The sequence below is a fragment of the Canis lupus genome, chromosome 9 (genome assembly GCF_011100685.1).
Source record: "Canis lupus familiaris isolate Mischka breed German Shepherd chromosome 9, alternate assembly UU_Cfam_GSD_1.0, whole genome shotgun sequence".
Taxonomy (NCBI): Eukaryota; Metazoa; Chordata; class Mammalia; order Carnivora; family Canidae; genus Canis; species Canis lupus.
This window is the reverse complement of record NC_049230.1, coordinates 23,399,441-23,423,242: the sequence shown is the minus strand read 5'-3', so window position 1 is coordinate 23,423,242 and position 23,802 is coordinate 23,399,441. Positions and strand designations below refer to the sequence as shown.

Sequence of the window (23,802 nt, the reverse complement as noted above, 5' to 3'; positions counted from 1 at the left end):
GGGCACGTACAAAGCTATTAGTGCCCAGCCAGAAGGGAAAAGCCACAAAAGCTTTTTTGCCGGCCTGAGAACCAGGGAATATCAACTAGGCAAACCACCTGACAGGGAGAGCAGTAGGGCGCCTGGGTGGGTCTGGGGGGGCGGGGTGTCTCGGAGCAGGGGGCCTGGAGGCAGCAGGAAGGACTTACCCCATGTTTCACTGTCTTGGCAGCATGGGCAGCTTTCTTCTTCGCATCATATGGCGTGAGGATGTCGATGATGGCCATGAAATAGACTTCCTTCTTGGGGGCACCTAGAGCAGGGAAGGAAGGAGAGGTGGCAGGGAGAACAGCAGAAAGCAGGGGCTCCGGAACTCTGCAGACCGGAGAACCAGAGCCACCCCTAGTGCTCTGGACCTGAGGAAAGGAATCCTAATGGGGCCCTTTTCACAAGTCTTCAGTGCTCTTCTCTTCTTGTTGACAGTCTGTATAAGGTTTCAGAACCGTGAAGGAGGGCAGAAGCAAGCCTCAGACATCCAGGATAAGCAGAGGTGAAGGAAAGCCTGACAGAGAAGGACCCTGGAGGCCCCAGAAGCCACAGTTCCTGGAGGTGGTTTGGTAGGAGAGCCCGGAGGCAGGAAAAGGCCAAAGTCAGCAGTGAATGAAGTGGGGGGTCCAGATCCCAGCGGTATCTACACAATAGGCCATGGGAGCAGGGCTGGGCGGGGCAGGTGTGGCCTCCCACTTACTTTCATGGCTTTTCATGGCATAGACATCAACGGAGGGGTCGAACTCCCCAGGGCCAAAGAAGCGGGGGAAGCTGAGGAGGTTGCCCGGGCTGTCGGGAGGCGTGCCGTAGGAGCAGAGCAGGTTGCCACCCAGTCCGTCGTTCTCGCACTCCTCATCCTCAGCCCGCTCCTCCACCTCCATCTCCTCTTGCTCTGCCCGGTCCACATCGTGGATGCCCACCAGCAGGCTGTAGTCCATGATCTTCAGCTGGGCCAGGAACTAGCAAAGGTGGGGAAGGAGAGATGGAAGGAAGAGGTTACACAGGGCATCCGGGGAGCATCTGGCAAGGGGAGAAAAGGCACTCCCTTTGAGTCCATTCTCTACTTTGGAAACAGGTGAGAACAAGCCATCAGAATCTCTGCCTTCAGTGAGCTCTGAGTCCAGCAGGGAGGACAGCCATTCCCCGAGGGCAAGGAGCCTCAGGAACCAGGGCCAGTGGGGAGAGGGGCCTCCCTGGGGAGAGGAGTTGAGAAGGATGGCAGAAGCTGTGGGAGGAAAGGCAGAAGGAACACCAAGGAAGAGAAATGACCCATTGGGTCTGGGATCAAAAGAGGCTGACACCACAGGCCGGTTTCCTTCAGACCATGAACCTTCCCCGTCAGGAGCCCTGTATCTAGTTGAGTAGTCTGGGGCCAGGAATTTTTTTAAATTATTAAATACTAAGAATAGAATAGAATAGAATAGAATAGAATAGAATAGAATAGAATAGAAATAGATAATGCCAGAGTTTGTAATATGAAATAGATGGACAGTATTTCAGTTGTGTGCGTGTATGTGTGTGTGCTGGGTTGTGAAGTAAATGTACCTCTGAGACTCACAAGTGCGGTTTGAAACACCATGTGACTCAGCTTCTTCACCAGTCAAGAGTGAGAACAGGGAGATAAAGAAAAGGGACATCCCATAAGAGCCAAGCGACAATTGAACCTCTTTCCAAAGGTCAGAAGAGGCTATGGCACAGGGGGAGATGGCAAGGGGGAGAAGGCACGGGCTGCAGAGTTCACATCTACAGGAGTGTTGTGAGCAAGACGGCATCTCAGGTCTCTTGATCTAGAATTCCATGTCTTGAAAAATGAAAGTGTGGGGCTGATACGGATGGAACCGGCCAGCTGGAAATCCAGCTCAGTGAATACTGAGGCCACAGTCATGGTCCAAATCCTGTTAGGTAGCTGGCCACCGCCAATAGGCATGAGCCAGGACTCTGCCAGTCACCAGGAAACTGTCTGACTGAGCGCTGTGACCAGAGCGGCCTTACACAGACTCTTGGGCTGCTAAAAACATAAGAAGCCCTGATGATAGATCAGGTGCATCTCCTCTATAGAGAAAGGCGGGGGCACCATGCCAAGCACCCCCAGACGAGAGCCCTTCTCAAGGTCCAAGGAGAGGGGGCCGAGGTCACCAAAGAGAGTACATGACCCACACCCACTCCTATCGACCTGAGAACATTTGGAAAGCAACAGGCAAGTGAAAACAAACAAAATGTGTAAACTGCCTTAAATTCCTCTCAGAAAGAGAGGAGGGAGAAAGGGAAGAAAGGGAGGAGAAAGACTTTGGACAAACTTAGAGGCAGAATAAAGCCATAGACATAGCAGGCAGGGATGAAAAAAAAGCTTCCCAGGAACTAAAGCCATTTGCAAAACCCATGTGCATAGCAGCACACAGTGAATCAATCCAAGTGCAATGGTTAATGTTAGGTGCCCAGACATTTGGTCAGATATTATTCTGCATGCATCCTGAGGGTATTTGTACATGATATTAACATGTGAATTGGCAAATTGAGTAAAGCAGATTGGGCCTGATGTGGGCCTCATCTAATCAGCTGAAGGCTTGAGTGGAACAAAAAGGGTGACCCTTCTTTTAAAAAAAATATTTTATTTATTTATTCATTAGAAACAGAGAGAGAGAGAGAGAGAGAGAATGAGAGAGAGAGAGGCAGAGACACAGGCAGAGGGAGAAGCAGGCTCCATGCACGGAGCCCGATGTGGGACTTGATCCCGGGTCTCCAGGATCATGCCCTTGGCCCAAAGCAGGCGCTAAACTGCTGAGCCACCCAGGGATCCCCAAGGGTGACCTTTCTGTGAGTAAAAGGGAATTCCTCCTGCCTGAGTGCCTCTGAACAGGAACATCAATTTTTCCTGCTTTCAGACATGGTCTAAACCATTGGCCCTGCCCTGGTCTTGAGACCACACTGGCCTCCAGACTGAATCTATACCATCTGTTCTCCTGGGTCTCCAGTGTATCAACTATGGCTCTAGGAATTGCCAGCCTCCATAACTGTGAGATTCAATTCCTTATAATAAACACTTGCCTGTCTACTTAACTACCTATTGGTCTAACCATCCATGTCTCAGCACCATCTATTGGTTCTGTTTCTCTGGAAAATCTTAACTATTATACCAGCCCTTTGGCCCTTTGATGCATGAACAGGTAAACAAGGTGGAGTGTAAATGTACAATGGAATATTATTCAGCCTTACAAGGGAAGGCCATTCTGACATATGCTAAACATGCATGAACCTCAAAGACATTATGACAAGTGAAAAAAGCCTGACACAGAAGACAAATACTGTACGATTCCACTTATATAAAAAGTATTTAGAATAGTCAGATTCACAGGGACACAAAGTAGCATGGTGGCTGCCAGAGGCTAGGGAGAAGAGGAATGGGGAATTATTGTTGAATGGGGACAGAGCTTCAGTTTGAAAAGATGAAAAATTCTGGAGATGGATGGTGGTGATGGTTGTACAACAGTGTGGATGTACTTAATGCCACTGCACTGTTCACTTCCAAATGGTTAAGATAGTAAACTTTATGCATCTTTTACCCTAATAAAAAAAATAAGAAAACACTTCTAACAGTGTGTAGGATTTAGTTTCAACGAACAGGTTCCCAATTTATTAAAATAGGAGACGCTCAGTTATCAAGTGGTCCAGGTGACAAATTCACTATTTAGCACTTGTCCTCCCCAGAAGAACTTCTCCGCAGGAAGTCCTATTCTAAAAGAAGGCTGCTGGGTAAGTGAAGAATCCGAGCCACAGAATGGCCTGGTTGTGGATCTTAACAGCTGGCTTCCCGTTGCTCTGATGGCCGACCCCCCTTCCACTATGGGGATACCTCCAGAAAGGAAGGTTAGGGGCTTTAGAAAAAGGTGTTGAAACAGATTAGCGAAAAGATAAAGGAAAGCATTCCAACTTGTGCTACAAAGATTCTACTGGCATAAATGTGTTCCCCTGATGGGATACTCATCTGCACCTATACCATTCAAATCACCAGCCTTCCTTTCCAAGAATGTGAAATGTTGTGAATTAAAATTTTCTTTTAAGATTTTATTTTTAAGTAATCTCTACAACCAATGTGGGGCTTGAATTCACAACCCCAAGATCAAGAGTCACATGCTCCTCCAACTGAGCCTACCAGGTGCCCCATGAATTCAATTTTTCTTAAGGTTAAAGAGGCTCCTGCTCTGAGGACAAGAGGGGGGCCTCCTCAACCAAGGTGAAAATAAGGGTTACTAAGTACCTCTACGTCCCGTTTCAGTTTTTCCAGGAAGTTCTTTTTACTCTCCTCTCCCACATGCAGCTTCTGCCCTTCATTGAGGAAGTCATTGTCTTTGAATGTTGGCAAGTCCTTGGCCTGGGAGAGTAACAGCACTGTTAGGCTGGGTGACCTAATACACTCACCCCAAGAGGTGATGGTACAAAAAGGGGAAGGGTCCTTAGAGCACAGATGGTCAACCTGTCAAATCAATAGGTTCAGCACAGGAGGCTATAGTCTCAGGCCTCAAGTAGGCAGGGATGGCAAATATGTGGCATATGTCACACAATGAGCCTGGACCACCTCGGGGCTCAGGCAGCCACTCCGCGAGTCAAGCTGGACTATGAGACAGAAATCACCAGCTCTGTGGGACTGTGGACAACCCAGCAAGGTTGGAGAGCAAGGCCTAGGCCAGAGATGAGGACAGACGGGTGCCCAGTGACACAGCACTGACAGACTGCATGTCTGGGAACCAGGCCAGGGGCTGTGGTGGAGGAAGGGACAGGATGGCCGACAGAAGGTGTTTCTGATTCCAAGCGACCCATTCCACACTTGATCGGTACAGGTCCCAGCATACCTTCTCCTTGTCGCTCGCTTCTCTGGCAACAGTAGAGCCCTGAAAGGATAAGAGCCATCAGGAGAGGTCCAGCTGAGGCAAAGTCCGTTGAGCAGGGAAACATGCACCCGTCTTTGGGGAGAGGCAGCAGGTGAACGGAAGGAGGCTGGTTAGAATCCTAGAGGGGCCAGGAGGCAGCAATTTGTTCAACATCCTCTTTCACAGACCACTGTCAGAACTGAGTAGACATGAGGCCTGCGCTCAGCAAACAGGACTGTACTAAGACATAGTCCCTGCCCTCAGGGGACTTTCCTTCCAACAGAGAAGACAGGCATTAAGAAGTAGTTACACGATTCATTAATCCATCAATGACATGGGTGCTAGGTGGTACAAGGGAGGACCACACTCTGCAAGCAGGTCGCACAGGGTGGTCTAGGCTGGGGCGGGGCAACGGTCCAGGCTTGCTTCCTGCAGGAAGTGACATCTGAGCCGAGGAAGAAGTAATCAGGTTGAGAAAGGCAGAGATGAACAAAAGAGCAAGGAGGGCAGAGGCTGGGCGGCCATGAGAGGCACTGGGGAGGAGCAGACCACAGGCCCCGCAGGAATGGAAGAGACGCGCTGTGGCTGTGGCAGGGAGAGAGACAGAGGTGTGAGGTAACGAAGCACGAAGGCAGCTTTCAGAACAGCGGAGCACTACAGCTCACAGACACAAGCGTGTCCCTTTCTGTGTCTAGAGACGTGTTTGTGCTGCTAGTCCACAGTGCCCTCACAGATGCCAGGGTGAGGGTGTCAGCACGCCCATCCCCAGACTGACCCTCAGTGTGCACGTCCTACTGACGGGAGCTGAAGAACATCAACTGTGATGTAAATATGGTGCATTAAATAACCTCTTGTCATTGTCACTTGGACTTCAAACAGCTTCTGACCCAAAGGAATTAGACACATCAACTCCAGAGTTCCCATTCTGTACCAAAACCTATGCTCCGGAGGCTTTCCCGTTCTGTGCAAGGTGGAGCCTCGGCCCCTCCAAGCCTTGGGGGCAGGGGGTGGATGGCAGCCCCAGAGCTGGAAACGCCAAGCCCTTTACCTTGAGGTCATATTTGCGGTGTACAGTGAGCCGGTGGCTGAACACATTCCTGGTGACCACCATGTAGGTCTCGACACCGTCCACGGTCAAGCGGTACATGCCCAGAAACTGCGGCAGAAGGGTGTTGCCATGACACTCCACGATGAACTAGAGCAGAGGGAGGAAGGTCGGTGGCTGAGGGACAATGAAGACACCGGGATGGACAGGGCTCTCCCCAGGCCTCCAGACCAGTCGTCTTTCAGATGGGTCCCAGGAGGTCCCAGGGGGTTCCTTGGACTTAAACAGACCACGCCATTCCCACCCCCAGCAGGTTTGGCAGAGGCCTTCTGGCTTCATGTTACTGGGACTCTGCTGAGACTTCTGTCTGAAATAGGCTTCTGCCACCGGAGAGTCACTGAGGTAGGCTAGGCCAGGGGCATATGGGGGAGATGGAGGCGGAACTGTGGTCTGGGAAAGAGCAAGGGCCTCCTGCCAGGAGCTCTCAGCCATGCTGTGCCCCAGGGGTTCCAATGGAGCCCCAGAGATCAGCAGTCCCATTCAGTACATTCCAGGTACTCCGGGGAGAGGGCAGCTTTCCCCTAGTTCTCTCCAGGGCAGCTTCCTGACGAGTGGAGAGTCGAGATGGAAAGGAAGCTACCCTGCAAGCCCACAGGACCTCATTTAGAAGAAATGTGGCAGGTGCCAGAGTGGGAAACTTCCCGACTCTGACAAGAAACAGCTGTTCAATGGGGACTGAGTGGGTAACATGCCTTCATTTCTCCTTTTTCCCTTTTTACAAGCAAGCATTTCAGTTCAGCACATGGCCCAAGGGAGAGCCAGGCAGGGCCAAGCGCTTGGGTCTCGGGAGGTGGGGACCACCATGAGGGGACTGACCTCTCCCCAGGAAGCTGCCCAGGGGCTCTCTCCTCCCCCTTGCCACCTGTCCTCTACCGCCCAGGCTCGGGACTCACCATACCTGGTGGTATTTCTTTAAGATGTTGTGCATCTCAGCCACATCCTCACTTGACACAGTCTTGATGACAAAGCGTCGGTCGTAGGTGGTGAGGAAACGTGTGCCACACCGGCCCTGGCTGTCACTGTTGATAGGGGCGCTGCGCGTTACTGAGTTCTGAGGGACCAAGACAAAAGCAGGCTGGTCTCGGGAGAAGAACAAGGACTCTGATCTTTACTTGGGCCAGACTGCTCTAAGGCCAACAATGCTGAGACAGGCAGGAACTTACCCACCCCTGGTCTCATGGGAAGTTTGCTTCTCTCCCAAAAGTCCTCCTGAAGAGTGGTAAAGTTGTTCCAGACCACCTGCTCCTAATCCCCGACTGGATGGGCAGAGGGCTGGCTGTGAAACATCTTTCATTCTGACCCCTGGAACTCCCCTGTCAACTAAATCTCTGCCTCAGGCTGGGCCCTAACCCTGACGCCCACAGGTAACCTGACCTTGGGTGAGCCACTTCACCTTTCCACTCCTGAATTTCCTGACCTGGAACACAAGGAGGCAGTCCAGGATGATTTTCCCAGTTTCCTGGGGTGACAAAGACAAAGCTTAGGAAATATTTAAGCAGGCCAGCATAGAGCAGCAATGGGCAGCCACCTCTCTTCCCTGTACATACATGCTGGAGAACCCTTCCCGAAGCAGGCAGGTGTTCCTGGCCTCTCTGCCCAGCACCTCTCCCTGAGCACCTCAAACTCCTGCTTGTCTGTGCAGAGCTATGAGGCAGTTCTGGGGAGCTTTTCTGGCTCTGACACTGCTCCTCCTTGAGGCCCCATTCCCATTAGGATCAGAGAGCAGTAGAAGCCTCTGAGAGGGTGGAGGGGGAGGTGTGAGTCAAGCAAAGGGATGTGTTCACAAAGCAGATGCCGGGAGAGGACCTTTGAAAGGCGAGGCAGAGAGAGAGGCCCCAGCTGTCCCTATTCCCAAGCAGACACATATAGGGATCTGCTCACAGAAATGCCTCCTCTCCAAGCCCTCTCATCAGCTCTCACCTAGGAGTCCACATTCTGCCTTCACCCAGTGCCTCCTCACAAGACCCTGGGGGCAAGAGGGAGTACCACTTCTTTTTTTTTTTTTTCCACTTCTTTTTTTAAAGATCATTTATTCATGAGAAACACACACAGAGAGAGTCAGAGACACAGGCAGAGGGAGAAGCAGGCTCCATACAGGGAGCCCAATGTGGGACTCGATCTGGGACTCCAGGATCATGCCCTGGGCCGAAGGCAGGCGCTCAACCGCTGAGCCACCCAGGCTGCCCAGAGTGCCACCTTCAAGGGAAGACTCAAGTCTGAGGTAGTGAGGCACTCTCTAAATTAAAAGGACACCCCCAAAATAGGGTGTCCCCAACCCAGAAATGTTGAGTAGGGTACTCAGCCAAGGGCCTCACTCTCCTACTTCTGGTAAGATGTGCAGGTGCCCAGCCTCATGGGGAAGCATGCTTCCATCCCTGCCTAGTTTCCAGGCTGCGTGCTTGGATACTCTACACGGTTAGAGTCCCCTCCCTGAGCACCACACACCCCATCTCCCTCAGTCGTGAGCACAGTCACTTGCCCACAAGGTTCGCAGAGTAAAAAATGCAGACATGGAAAGGATGTGGTTAGAGCACCAAGGGGAAGGGAAGGAGCCGCAGCAGAAGGAAGATGTCTCAGGCAACCTGGGGTTTCAACAGTGGCAAGAGTTTTCAGAAAACCTCCAGCTCCAATCAGGTCATGATTTAGCTCAGGGTTTGGTGCTGACAGAAGGGGCCGGAAGCTCTTCCCAGTACCTTAGACACAGCTGTTCTTGAGTTTTCCGTCCCTGGCATCTCCACCCCTGCCTCCCCATGCCCTCCTCTTGGGAAATGGCATCTCTGCAGGTGGTCCTCCGAGTGGAGGGGAGCAGGGAGGGGCCTCACTGAAGTGCATTCTGCTCCTCAGGAACTACTCCCCGAAAGGCTTGCTGGGATCCGGCCAGCCAGCCGTGAGGCATTACAGTATTTTAAAAGATTTGGACATCCATTTTAAATTTCACTAGGAAATGCACTCCTTTTCTTCTCTCCAGACAACCACAAATCAGCTGTATTTCTTATTGCTAGCAAAGTGAAGTGGAAAATTCTCCCACAGTCATTGGCAGATTGTCTGCCAGGGGCAGAAGGTTGGAGGCAGGTGTGAGGTGGAGCAGGAACAGAAACCACTGAGTAGGAGTCAGACTGTACCATCCCTGATACTGGGACCTGGCATTGTCAGGCCCAGGAGGAACAGTCGCCAGCCACGCCTGCCCCACTCCCACAGCAGGCCAGGATGCATGTAGGAGGCGGCCTGCGTACCTGGCAAGGTTACACCACCCTGGAAGTCTTCCTTTTCTACTCTGTCTTATCTGTTTTAAGAGGCCTCATCACCCGCTGGCAACAATTCTCTCTCTTAAGCCAAACTATGGAGGAGAAGGGTTCTTGGGCCTAGACTGGGAATGTCAGACTGAGATGAAGCTGCTTCTGCAGCCCCTGTCCCTCCTGCTGCTCTCTCCCCCACAAGAGGAGCATGAGCCTGCCAGGCAGCTTCAGAAGCACTTCTAGGGTTTTGACCCCTCCAGGAGCCTGCAAGCACCCAGGTAGAGACCAACAGGCTGGAACAGGACAACACAGGAAGGCATAGCACAAGGACAGTAGACAAGTCTTTCCTCAAATTGTCCCGTGGCCTCCTGACCCCACTCCACTCTCTGACCCCTCTGACTTTGAAAAAAAAGCCCATAGCCAGTACCTGGTAATCCTGATCATCAATCCCAAACCTCTCTCGGAGATTCCGGAACACCATCGGGCAGTACTCCTTAAACTTAAAGCGGCTGGGGAGGTTCTCCCTAGGGCAAAGCAGAGAAATGTCTTTGTGAGCCTCTCTTGTCCATCTAATTCTTACATCAGAACTTCTCTGGGGAAAAAAAAAAAAAAAAGAACTTCTCTGGGTTTGGTCCACAGGTCACCGGGATCTGAACAATCTGCAGCACTCAGGATGTAGGTTTCTAGGCCCCAGAAATTCTGGAGATGAGTCTGGAAATCTGCACTTTTAACAGACAATCCTGGTGATTCTGAGCATGTAAAAGTTTTTAAACTTCACATCCATGTGTTCATTTTGTAAAAACTAGTTGAGCTGTATACTTAAAATTTGTGGACTTTTTCTGAGTGTATGGTCTCTTTTGACAAAATTTACATTAAAGGGGAAAAACCCTCACCTGCCGAGAAGTGTGACAGAGTGCAGGTCCACTGCTTAAGAGCTATACTTGCTACATGCGAGTGGCTGCATGTGAACAGCTGCTGTGAGGTGGATGGCAGTCTGGCCACTAAAAGGAGTGGCCTTTCTTGACCCAGGGACCCTTTCTTCTGAGGATGCTTCTATCAACACGTTCTAAAGATGGTAACATCCAGGAAGCCCTACACTGGGCTTCCCTTGGGATGGAAGATGAGGGTGCTTTGGGTTGAAGAGGTCCTCAGTCAATTGACTAGGATCCCATTTTTTCAGGAAGCCTCATCTGTGGACTGCTGGCACCATCTCCACCCTGCCCACCTGTTAGTCAATAATCCCAGGAGGGGAGAGAATCGCCTTGAAGGGATGCCTTCTCTGAATCCTCCACCTTTACAATGTCCCCTTTCTTGGGAACTCCCTTTGAGAAATACGACTCCCTGACTATACTCCAGGATGACATACTTTGAGGAAATAAACAGCAGTGGCTTCTCATGAAGGCAGGGGCCTGCTCTGCCTCATGTGCCCTTCTTTTAGTAAACCGTACCGTAGTCCAATAATTAGCACATCAACAGTTGCTAAAAGGACAAAGGGATAAAGAAAGATAAATGAAGAGATTGGACGCTCTGCTTTAGGCCAAGATGTCAAGGTGGTAGAACTTCACCAGAGGCCACAAACCCTGAAATAGGCGACAGTGCAATGTCTTCTTCCAGAGCCCTGAGCCCTGGGACAGACCCACCTCCTTTCCTGACTCAGGGCCAAGGACTGCCTCTCCTTTCTTAGAAGGTATAATATTGTGATACAGTAAGAAATATATATTTAGCCTTCATTCCTGTTTTAGGCACAGAGCAACTAAGCCCTTGGAATTTCTGAAGTCATAAGAGCAATAAACATGTCTTTTTTTATTCATAACAAACCCCTTTCAACATTTCAACAAGCCCTGTTACATTCTAGTAATGCTTGTTTCTCAGACTTTCAACCACATCTGAGTTTATGTTAAAAAGGTGACTTTTGGAGGAGGGGGTGCTTGGGTGGCTCAGTCAGTTAAGCATCTGCCTCTTCATCTCAGCTCAGGTCTTCATCTCAGGTTGTGAGTTCAAGCCCTGCATTGGGCTCTACACTGGATGTGGAGCCAACTTCATTATTATTTTTTCTAAGATTTTATTTATTCATGAGAGACACAGAGAGAGAGAGAGAGAGGCAGAGACATAAGTAGAGAGAGAAGCAGGCTCCGTGTGGGACTGATGGAGGAACTCGATCCTGGTACTCCAGAATCACACCCTGGGCCGAAGGCAGGTGCTCAACCGCTGAGCCACCCGGGCATCCTATGGAGCCTATTTTAAAAAAAAGAGAGAGAGAAAAAAAAAAGTGATTTTTGGAGAGCCGCATGGTAACTTCTGGGAAGACTTGAGGGCTGGGTGCTGGTTGCCAGGGGAACCAGCCAGCAGGGAGGGGTAAAGGGCTGGGGGGTAGAGCCAATCGCCACACTTGCTAATGATTTTATCAATCACGCTTTGCAATGAAGGCAGGGCTCAGGAGCTCCAGGCTGGTCAACATGTCTAGGTATGGGGAGGGTGGTGTACCTAGAGAGGGTCCGGGAGGTCCATGCCCCTCCTCATACACGTTGCCCCATGCATCTCTTCCATCTGGTTGTTCCTAAGCTGTATCCTTTATAATAAACCCGTAATTGAGTAAATAAAATGTTTTACCACATTCTGTGAGCCGCTTTAGCAAACTCACTGAATCCAGGGGGTGAGAGTCATGGGAATGTGGGACCCACAGCAAGTTAGTCATTAACACAGGTGACAACCTAGACTTCTAACTGGGATCTGAAGGCAGGAGGGCAGTTTTGTGGGGCTGAACCTGAGGGACCTGATGCTAAGTTCAGGTAGATAGTATCAGAGCTGAACTGAATTGGCAGGACACCCTGCTGGTATCCTTCAGAATTGCTTGATTCCGAAAACCCAGTGAAGTGAAATGTGGTGGCAGTGTGAGAACAGAGCAGAAACAGGAGTCTTTCTTCTATACAGGTAGCCACTTAGCTCTGAAGACAGATGGCTTCTAGAATAAGATGTTGATATTACTATGGCAGACAGAGGACACTAAGGGATATTTTCAAACCAAGCTTCCCCTCTAGGCTAACAGTCTGGCAACAGTGGGGTGACAGAGCCCAGCTGGAGGGGTGCCAGGGACCGTGGGACAATGGAAAGTGGTGCCAGGATGCAAGCGCAGAAAGAAGGGTGTGGGCAGCAAGAGCTCCTCCAGATGACCCAAGATGGGCTGAAAAAGTACGGCCTCCCAAGGGCTTAGAGCAGGCCCCACCCTGCATTAGGTGAGATAGCTGCTCCAACCTGGAGATGCCCTTCAGACATCGTCCCAGAAGCCACAAGGAACAAAAGTGGGAGGAATTACTTTGGATGGCACCCCTGGGCACCATGCTCAGCCTGTGGCTCACACACCCATCGGGAGAGAGAAGAGCTTGGCTGTATCCTGGGCCAGGAAAATGTCTGGCAGCTTCTTGCCACAGACAAAGATCAAGATAGGGCCACTGTTGTCAGCCTCACAGTAGATACCACAGCTCGTGAGCAGCTCACTGCTACCTAATCTGGCCCCAGATGAATCACCCTGGCCCGGACCACATGCCCTGAGGGACCCTGGAGGTAGGCGGATACAGGAGATGACAGAATGACACAAACAGGAGAGGCACATAATGAATGCATTTTCCCAGCCAGTTTGTCAGCACTGAGATCCAGGTGTCGCTGTCACACCCTGCCAGGTGCTGGCTTGGCACTGCCATGTGCAAGTTTTCAGAAGTTCTCTGCCTTGAGGGAAAGGACTACCCACAAAACCTGAGCCCACTCAGGAGGCCACTTACTTATTGAAGAGATGATTGTCCACCTTGATCTTGCTGTATGCTTTGAAGTCATCCGGCATTAGCATGACAGGGACAGGGACATTGCTCAGCTCATTGATCTGCAAAGCAAGGGAAAACCAACGTTCTCAGCCAGGAGGCCACCTGCCTCAGAGACACAATATGCCACAACGTGAATGCCACCATCTTACCAAAAACATGTCCATGGATTCCCTCCTTGCCTTTATTTCTGCTCTTCTTTTCAAATAAGTTCCTAACCCATCTCCACCTATTGAAATTCTCCCCACCTGCTAAGTTCCAGCTCAAAAGGCACCTATTCCATGAAGCTTTCCATGATTCTCCAGACCATAAATGTTCTTCTTCATTCTGGAATTCCTGTGCTTGTATCCATCCTTTGGCCATAACACAGTCTCCCTCATATCATGGTTAATGCTTATAAACCTCGCAAGCTTGCTAGACTATAAGTGAGGCAAGATTGTATTACTGATCTTTTTAAGCAAAGGTCATCTAACTGATCTCTGGAGGTTCCTTCAGGGTTGGCCCGGTGATTTGCTTATGGCAGGTACAATATAAATATTTGTTAAATGTAGCAATAAGTGGATCAATGAATAAACATTACACAACCTATGTGGGTACTGAGGCCTTTTAACATCTTTATACAAATTGTGGGTCACTCAAGATGTCAGGATGGGGTAGGAAAAAAAGCTGGATGAGTTTGTGTGGGTATGTAACTCATCTCCAAAGTAAAGGATCAAATTTAAAGTGAGAAGAAGAGGTAGACATCTGGCCACTGGCTCACTCTTACTCTCCTGATTAAAACAGGGCCAGTTCCTAAAGCCATGTCCTGCATTATGCTGAACTGAAGGAGATGGGGTAGGATGCCTTGCACCCACTGCAAGCAAACCTTCCCATTGGCTTTCATCCCTCTTAAGGGAGCTGGAGGCTGACAGGGAGCTGGCTTCCCATTGGCACAGAGCTCAGAGAGTATACCCTGCCCTTCCCTGTCCCCAGCTTAGCCAATTAGTGGTCTAATTAGCCACAGATGTCCTCTCCCCTCACAGCAGAGTATTTGACATTTGACCCTCAACCCAGTTGCCACTAATGCATTCAGGATTTACAGAGGAAACCTTAGGTCTGCCTTAATGGATGGGGGGGAGGGGATGCACAGCCTTAGGTCTGCCAGAAACTTTCCTTGCAAATCCTATTATCTCAATGAGGCCCATGTGGCAGTGAGGGGATAACCAAGAGTCATTAGGAGCACAAATAGGGGAAACAGCATTTAATTTGCTGCCCCTTTCATGCTCCAAACCTTTTTTATTTAGAAATGTCAGAGGACGGAAGATGTTCAAATTAATGCAGTATCTGGGCTGGGGAACCCTACTTTTCTAGCAGTGGTGAAAAACCTAATTTGCTCCTGGGGAAATGAAGGAAGGCACAGGCATGTGTATATATGGGGAGGTGGCAGAAACTGGCAGTGGGGCAGAGACTCAATAAACTCCTGGCCCAAAGTGATGAGCACAGACACAAGAGTATATCCTGTATGAGTCTATTTACATGAAATTCTAGAACAGGCATCTACAGTGAGAGAAATCCAGTAAGAGGCTGCCTCGGTTGGCTAGGGGCAGCTGACTATAAAGGGACATAAGAGATTTGATTCTGGGGTGACAGAAGTGTTCTACGTATTGTTTGGGGTGATAATTACATGACCATATATACATCTATCGAAATTCATCAAACCAGACACTGAAAATTCTCAGCACCCAGGTCTATGGTACCTACCACACTGGCTTACCAGCCACATGAAAAAAAAAAAAACCACACCAATTCCCATTCCAGGAGGTGCTCACGAGGGAACCTGACTGTGAAGTGTGTGCCTACAGAGGAAACCATTCCACTTCCTTGTTTTCCTGCCAACAGAAACAATTCATGGTAGCTGTCCCACTTCCTTTTTCCTGGCATGTATTGCTTGCTTGGCTTGGACAGTTGAAGAAGTTAAGAAGTTCATGGCTCTTGTGTAATCCCACCTTTTCTATTTTCTAGTTCATCTTCCACACTGGCTCAAAGAGCATGATTTTATACAGAATGTTCTAGAATGTACTACTCATTGATTCTGGGTTAGTCTAAAATCTAGATTTGGTGTGAAGGCCAGGGCTTGATGCGAGAACTAGAAAAGACTGAAGCCCTTTCCTGAGAGCCAGCCACGGTGGATTTTTCTAACGGCAGCTATTCAAGAATGCTCTATTCGTTAATTCTCTGTAACTTTTGATTCCACCTACTTCAGAAGGTCGTAAATTAGTCAGTTTTTAGTTCTCCCTTCATCTCAATTCTTGACTACACAACCCAATGGCAGGAGATTTCTGAGATAATTTTTGGTGAACAATCCATATATATGAACTAGGTAGGCCCACCCTTCATTTCCACTGGGCCCATGCAGATGATTCACTCTAGGGATTAGCTGTACTATTTTTTAGTTGTGCTAAATTCTACCACCCCAGAGAGTTCTAGCCAATTTCAATTGAACAAGCACTTAATAAGATACCTACTACATGCTTCACTTCATGTCAGGGAGGAGGGGGCACACTGCACACTGTGCACACAAAAAGGAGGCGGCTTATTCTCTTATCTGGGAGATGAGACAGACTCATGGCACAGAGAAACTAAAAATCAAGTAGTATACAATGAGTGCGAACACGGGGAAATGACAGCAAGAACAGCTGAGGGTGAGGTTAATATGGTCACAAAGACTCCTGGCCCTCACACATCAGGCTAGAAACTGAGCACCTAATGCCTCTCCTGGTTTTGCCAAGAGCACCTGACACTGGAAGACTACAAGATCATGTTATACCCCCACTGAAGATCTTCCATGGCTCCTCATCAATCCCAGGGTAAAGTTTCACCTTCTTAGCCTGGCACTTAAGGCCTTTCCTGACCTGGCTCAGACTCTGATCTGACAAACTCCTTTTCAGTTAACTTCTACAAATGTATTGAGGGCCTTACTATATATGCCAGGACTGTGCCAGAGCTGGGGATACAACAATGAGAAGGTGGGCTTTGTCCAGCTGGGAAAACAGACAACAAAGAATACAATGTGATGAGTGCTGCAGAGTTATGAATAAAGGGAGGGGGGAAAAACAGGTGAAGAAATCGGTGCTGCCTGGGGATAGACTCCCAAGAGCTGTTTGCTAGAGGAAGCTGTAGAGAAATAAATACATGTGAGAAAGGCCTAGGACAGTAGTTCTCAAAAAAAAAAAAAAAAAAGAGAGAGAGAGAGAGAGGGAGAGGATAGGGTAGGGGGTAGGGGTAAGGGAATCCCCAGGTAGTGGAAAGAGTCAGACCCAAGACTCAAGAGCTTAAGTACGGTGTGTGGCGGTAGACTGGCAGGTGGCAGGGTAGGATAGAAGTTCTAAGGAGTGCATGGAAAGAACATAGGAAGATAGGGGAATGGCCTAGCCTATGATTAATATTAATAAATAACAGCTGCTTCTTTTTAATGAATACCTAGAAGTGGTTGGGGCTTTATGTTATATATTATATATCATAGGCAATGTTATATATTATATATCATAGGTATCACATAGATATCACATATTCTGTGCTATTATTTCTATTTTTTTAAAGATTTATTTATTTATTTTTATTTATGATAGACACAGAGAGAGAGAGAGGGGGCAGAGACACAGGCAGAGGGAGAAGCAGGCTCCACGCAGGAAGCCCAATATGGGACTCGATCCCGGGACTCCAGGATCACGCCCTGGGCTGAAGGTGGCGCTAAACTGCTGAACCACCTGGGCTGCCCTGTGCTATTATTTCTAATACTTAATTGCCACACTAATTGTTATTAATCTGATTTTGCAAAAGAAGTTCAAGAAACCTTCCTCAAGGTCACACAGACAGGATGTGCAGAGTCAGGATTTGCTCCCAGGTCTGTCTGGTGCCCACACCTTGGCTCTGTATACAGTGCTGTGTGAGCCTTCTTCTGGATAGCTAACTTGACTGAGGCAGTGTTCCCCATTCCTTGCTTCTCTCCTAATAATCTGCAAGGAAAGTGTTTCTGCTCATCTTACAGAAAAGTAAAATGAAGCTCCAAAGCTCTTAGTAAGGGGCAGAGCTTGGATTTAAACTTAGATTTGTCCACTATAAAAATCTAGACTTGACTATGCAGGAAATGGGAAGTATTCTTGGGTTCAAGTCTGGGAATTCACATGATAAAACGGGTGATACAGAAAGGTATCCTGGAATCAAAATCAAGCAGGGATTGGAAAAGGTAAAAATAAGCAGTAAGGCCATTTATAGGGCCACTTTAGTAGTTCAGGTGATAGACTATGGCAGCAAGAAGAGAAGAAAGGATAAAGCTAATAGAATCATCCAAGATCTGGCTAAATGACACTTCCTCTATGAGAGCTACCCTGTCTTCCCCAGGTTGAATTAGATGCTCACTCCTCTGTGCATCTTTATATCCCAAATGGCACATTCATTTTGGGCAATGTTTGCTTACATGTTTGATTCTTCCACAAGGCTGTGAAGCCCTAGAAGGAAGAAAATATGGTATCCATGTTTATGCACAACAACTGGCACAGAGTAGCTGCACAATACATGCTGGCTAGGGGGATGGATGGCTAGAAAAAGGGGACTGAAGTATGGCTAACTCCAGGATAAAGAGAAAAGAGACAGCAAAGCTGTTGTGACCATACCAAAGACTCGGTCTGGAGGGTGGGAATGAAGGTTAAAGTTGGCTATGGAGTCTATGGCCAGACTGTAAAGAGTCTTTTTTTTTTTTTTAAAGATGTGTTTATTTATTTATTCATGAGAGACACAGAAAGAGAAAGAGAGAGAGGCAGAGACACAGGCAGAGGAAGAAGCAGGCTCCATGCAGGGAGCCTGATGCAGGACTCCATCCCAGGACTCGATCCCGGGACTCCAGGATCACACCCTGAGCCAAAGGCAGCCTCTCAACCGCTGAGTCACCCAGGCGTCCCTATAAAGAATCTTAAATAGCAGAGAGAGAAGAGTAAACTTTATGTAGTAGACAAAGGAAAGTAACTAAAAGTTCTGAAGCATGAAAGGTCATGACTTCTTGAATGTTTCAGGAAGATGTGTCTGTCCTCTATTATCTAGCATAATCCTGGGCCGACCCCTCTCACCTTCAGCATAAGCACACTTGTGGAATGCATATTCATTCAAGTATCATGCTAAGTACAACATATTAGGATGGTAAATCTGCTGTATCTCACAACATGTAAGTGATTTTTGGATTATCCACATGATTAACTCCAGGAGCCATCAGCATAAATAATAAGGAGGCTAAACGAGTTGAGTAAGAAATTCAGGAGCAGACAATTCACTCTACACTGATCCTACTGAGATGAAAATTCAGTCACTAGTTCCAGTCTGTTGAACTTCTGAGTCCAGAAGCCTCTACTTCCCTATGTGACCTTCATAGGAATTGTTACGCAGGAGGGGTGGGCAGGGCATGCAGGTTTCCTGACTTGTCCTGTGATTTTGTGGGGGGCTCAGCAATAAGCTGGCTACAGCAGACAATCATGTTCACCTGCCACCATCAGAAAATATGATATATTGAAAAACCCTAAGACCAAGGAAGTCCAGGCAACACCTCAAGCTAGAGAGGGAAGTGGGCAAGAACAGAGCCACAGGTGCCAACAAATTCACTCCTAGGTTTATTCCTCCTTTTTCACACCCTGGTTTTTCTTCTCTTCCTGTTCTCCATGAGGTGGAAAGGTCTGGTGAAGGGCAAATTTGTCCAAAGGTCTCACCAGAGCAGGAATATTTACCAAAGATTTTCAAAGTAGCAGAGCAAGAGAAAAAGGCTGGTAAAAGAAGTTCTAGGTCTGCATTAAGCAAAGAAAATGCATGGACAGAATGGGGGTGGAGTGTGGGAGAGAATGGAGACTTAAGAATGAATCTGTTCCTTACACCACAAGCAGAAATTAATTCAAAATGGATTACAGAGACTGAGACGCCTGAGTGGCTCAGCGGTTGAGCGTCAGCCTTCAGCTCAGGGCCTGATCCCAGGATCCAGGATCGAGTCGCACATCAGGCTCCTTGTGAGGAGTCTGTTTCTCTGACTCTGCCTGTGTCTCTGTCTCTCTCTCTGTATCTCTCATGAATAAATAAATAAAAAAATTTTTTAAAAATGGATTACAGACCTAAATGTAAGAGCTAAAACTATGAGAGTTTTTCTTAGAATATTGGAGTAAATTTTCATGACCTTGGGTGAGGGAAAGCCTTCTTAGATATGCACCAAAAGTGCAAGCAAAGAAAATACATAAATGGACTTTATCAAAATTAAAAAACCTGAGCTTCAAAAGGTACCATCAAGAAAGTATAAAAGAAAAAAAAAAAGAAAAAAAGAAAGTATAAAAGATAATCCAAAGAACAGGAGAAGATACTTGCAAATCATATATCTAATAAGGGACTTGTACCTAAACTATACAAAGAACTCTTATAACTCTAGGGGCACCTGGGTGGCTCAGTCAGTTAAGCTTCTGCTTTCTCATGATCTCAGGGTCCTGGGATCAAGCCCCACATCTGGCTCCCTGCTCAGCATTTCCTTCTCCCTCTGCCCTTCACTGCCTCCCCCCACCCCAACTAGTGCTGGAGTTCTATAAAAACAAACAAACAAACAAAAAACCCTCTTAATAACTCAACAATGAAAAGATAACCCAATTTAAAACTGGGCAAAAATGTTTTTTAAAAATGGACAAAGGAGGGCAGCCTGGGTGGCTCAGTGGTTTAGCGCCGCCTTTAGCCCAGGGGCTGATCCTGGAGACATGGGATCCAGTCCCTCACTGGGCTCCCTGCATGGGGCCTGCTTCTCCCTCTGCCTGTGTCTCTGCCTCTCTCTGTGTGTCTCTCATGAATAAATAAATAAAATCTTTTTTTTTTTTTTTTTTAATATTTTATTTATTTATTTAGGATAGTCACAGAGAGAGAGAGAGAGAGGCAGAGACACAGGCAGAGGGAGAAGCAGGCTCCATGCACCGGGAGCCTGACGTGGGATTCGATCCTGGGTCTCCAGGATCGCGCCCTGGGCCAAAGGCAGGCGCCAAACCGCTGCGCCACCCAGGGATCCCAAATAAATAAAATCTTAAAAAAAAAAATGGACAAAGGATCTTAACAGACGTTTCTCTGAGGAAAATATACAAATGGCCAATAAGCACATGAAAAGATACTCAACACCATTAGTTATCAAGGAAATATAAATCATAATTACAATGAGGTAACGCTTCGCACCCACCAATGTGGCTATAATAAAAAAGATGATTACAAGTGTTGCGGATGTGCAGAGAAGTGCAAGGATGAGAACCTGGACCCACACACACACACACTCTGCTAGTGGAAATGTACAATGATGCAGTCACTTTAAAGAACAGTCTAGCAGGTTCCAATATAGTTGAATACAGTTACCACCAATTGCTCCTATTCCTTGTGACCATCTGAGTGACGTTTCATGAATACCTGGTTTCTAAAACCAGCAGGTTATCAAGGCAGGTCTGCCTCCTCTTGCAGGTCTCCATGACCCTCTGGTCTCCATGCCCCTCTCCAGGGAAATCTCTTCTCTAATTCCAGAGCCTCTACACTGTATTTCATCCACTAAAACACTAGTGTTCTCTCTTTACTAGTTCTTCCCTGACAGAGCTAAAGTCTTCTTCTTTTTTTAAGTTTTATTTAAGTAAACTCTACACCCAACATGGGGCAAAAACTTGCGACCAAGAGCCATGTGCTCCACTGACTAAGCCAGCCAGGCACCCTAGATCCTGTTTCCTATACTCTCTCTCCACAAAGTCCACGGGCTGCAACTCTTGTCCAAGAGAGGAGCTCCTGTGACAACACCAAGCTCAAAAACCTCTCTTTTTCCACCTGGAAGTAAATCAACCACATCAGGAAAGAGTGACTTTTGCTCTCGATAAAGATATATATCCATCCTTCATATCTCATTCACCATCGGCCATAGACTATCATGCCCTAAATACCTAAAAGGGGGAGGAACTAAAGAATCAAAGAAATGTGACATCTGAAACCTCAGATTGCAAAAAGTGGCAAAAGTGGGCTTCTGAAGGAAGGTAACTTCTCAGAAAGGCTAGCAATCCACCAAGAACTATGTGGTCTTGACTCCCTGGAGAACCACAAGATTTTATACCACTCTTCTTCTGGGGAGATGCCTCCATTTCCCAGATGGAAATCCTAGAGTTCTAGACCTTACCTCAGGTCCAGAAACACTAAATGCTAGGGACCAGGTGGCCTGCACAACTTGCCCTGTCCAGGGAGCTGCGTCAGTGCCTTTCCCCTGAGGCGCCCACTCATTATGCCCAGAACCTTGGGTCTTGCTTAAAGTCAATGCCTTTCCAGCTAGCCCTCCAACTTTCCTTCAAGTTGGCAAAGAAAGAGGGTGACTTTCTAGTCCAAGAAAGTAAGACTCACAGATGCCTATCCATCTACCATTCAGAGGCCCCCATCTAGGCAGACTCACTGCTTGCGTATCAGAACACCCAACATCACACACACTCCCATGAGCTGGCATGCACAGGCACACACACCTGAGCGTACATTTTGAGTTCCCTAACAAGACCATAATCCCCACCTATCCCGGCACTGGGCTGAGAAACAGAATAAGGACCAGAAGGCACAAAAAGCGAGACCTACCATTCAAGCACTACTGCTGAATAACAGTCCGTGGTGCCGGACAATGAGCTGCATCTTTTGCTGTGGCCATGGGTGAGCTAATTCTCCACCTGGGGTCTCCATTTCTTCGTGTATAAAATAAGGGACCCAAGGTAGGTAGGTGTACTATTCCAATGTAGGAGCTGTTAAGAGCCTCCACCAGTTCTTATACAGACAGGATGCTTTCTAGTGAGAAACAGGCTGTAGAACAAAATCAAGGATTGACTTCCAGGCAGGGACACAAGGTCCACATTTTGATGACCCAGTTTCCCTTGCAATGTTGTCAGACGACCCCTGAAGCAGCAGAAAGCAGGAGAAACAAAGTCTGCTGGACTACTGGCCCAAAACAGCTTCTAGGGGTCTGGACATTAAACCAGTACTACTCCCTACTCTGGCCAGGACTCTCACCAGAGTGAGGTTACTGAAAACAAGTAACCTGCCCAAGACCAAAACACCAATAGCGACCTCACCCGCATACATATGCACTTTTCTGTATTAGATGCAAAGATCTAAAACTCTGGCTCAGACTAAGGTTCATCCGCCTCCAGCCAAAGGCTCCTCTACCAAAGCAAAGCAAAAAGTCTCGCTGGCCTCAGGTCCCTCTGTCAGCATTTGATCTTGTGGGCAATTTCAAGTGCTCTGAAAAGTCAGGGTGCCTAAAGAACTGAAATTAACAGGAAACCCAAGCTATTAGCTCCATCTTCCTCATTCCAAACCTGTAGTTGGTGAAGTTAGGTGTTTCAGGTCCTTTTATTTCCTCTGCTCATTCCTGGCGTTGGGACTCACAGTGCAAATGGTCAGAAGGCAAGGAGCGAGTGGTTGGAAAAGAAAAAAGACCCTCAACAAACAGGGCACAAACAAAGTCCTCGAAGCTCAAGCGCTAATGCTGGGCTCGAACTTCCTAATGGGACATTCTCAAGCACCCTAAGGGTCCAGGGATCACCCTCTCATCCTAACTTCTGCCCATTACCACAGCTTTCATGATCATACAACAGAAGGCTCAATAAAAGAGAAGTCAACGTCTTTAACATGAATACGACAGGAGAATGCAGGAAGCCACATTATTTCTACTGCGGATAGTCTTCCTTATAATCAGGCCTCACCTTCTCTCAAATGGTTACATTCTCTCTTCTCCCTAACCTAGGAAGACCCCGGTAAAGAGTCGGTGGTTCAAGGAAGCCTGTGTTTCTCCAGTTAATATATCTTGTTCAAGAAGAAAAAAAGGAAACCCAGGGAGGATTTCTACAGTCAGGGGTAAGGTCTGGAGGATGGGAAACTTTAAGCAGCCGCACCAACCAAATAACCAGAAACAGAGGAACATTCAGGCAGGCCGATGCCACCTGCCCTGTCAACTGGACAGTGAGCTGGCCGCCAGTTAAAGAACAAGGGGGTAAAACACATGCAACACACAGGGTGAGCGGATGAAAGCGGCTCCGCCGCACCCAGGCCTTCCCCCTGCGCTCCAGGGACTGCCCGTAGCGAGCAAGCCAGACGCAGGAAGCTGGAGCTGCTGGAAGGAAGGGAGGGGGCGACGGCATACCACCGTCGGAGACACCAGGCCTCGCGTGGCGCGCGGGGAGTGCACACCCGGCCGGGACGGTGTGCAAGGGCGGGGTGGGCGTGCAAGCGGCTGGGCGAGGGGCTGCGGGCGTCCCCGTCAGGGCCCGCGGGGCGACGGCCGGGCCTGCGGGGGGCGTGGGAGCGCGCGGGGCCGCGCTCGGAGGGGCGCGCGCGGGGGAGCTGGTTACCGTGTGGTTCACCCCCCACATCAGGACGCTGAGGATCGGCTCGCTGGCCCGGAATAGCTTCACTTTCTGGCACACGAAATGCTTCTTCTTGGTCTTGGTCTTGCTGGCGCTGAGCGGCGCCACCGCCACCGCCGTGGTGCTGGTGCAGTTGGACGACATGCCCGGGGCGGCGGCGGCGGCGGCGGCGGCGGTGGCGGCGAAAGGGGGGGCGGCCGAGACGGCGCACAAGCCAGCGGCCCCAGGCCTCCCCGGGACCGATCCCCACCCCCGCTCCCTCACCGCGCCATGGTCGCGCCCGTCCCGTTACCTCCCCACCCCGCCCCGGTGGTTTCGTCCGCCCCGCGCCCCGCCCCCACGCCCCGCCCCGCC

General features: G+C 48.8%; 1 protein-coding gene across 2 annotated transcripts in view; it reads right to left on the bottom strand.

Moving 5' to 3' along the window:
- Window positions 1-23,691, bottom strand: part of PIP4K2B (phosphatidylinositol-5-phosphate 4-kinase type 2 beta) — a 28,047-nt gene extending 4,356 nt beyond the window's left edge. The window contains exons 1-9 of one of the 2 annotated variants that reach the window (XM_038547466.1): window positions 23,434-23,691; window positions 13,010-13,107; window positions 9,661-9,757; window positions 6,896-7,048; window positions 5,941-6,087; window positions 4,875-4,913; window positions 4,283-4,396; window positions 728-986; window positions 189-292 (exon numbers count right to left, since the gene is read on the bottom strand). In XM_038547466.1, the coding sequence (XP_038403394.1) occupies window positions 189-292; window positions 728-986; window positions 4,283-4,396; window positions 4,875-4,913; window positions 5,941-6,087; window positions 6,896-7,048; window positions 9,661-9,757; window positions 13,010-13,107; window positions 23,434-23,592 (1,170 nt within the window). In that variant the 5' untranslated portion in view covers window positions 23,593-23,691. Of the gene's footprint in view, window positions 1-188; window positions 293-727; window positions 987-4,282; window positions 4,397-4,874; window positions 4,914-5,940; window positions 6,088-6,895; window positions 7,049-9,660; window positions 9,758-13,009; window positions 13,108-21,667; window positions 21,689-23,433 lie in introns of those variants that run through there. The other variant, XM_038547467.1, reaches the window with a different exon arrangement.
- Between the last annotated feature and the right edge of the window lie 111 nt (window positions 23,692-23,802).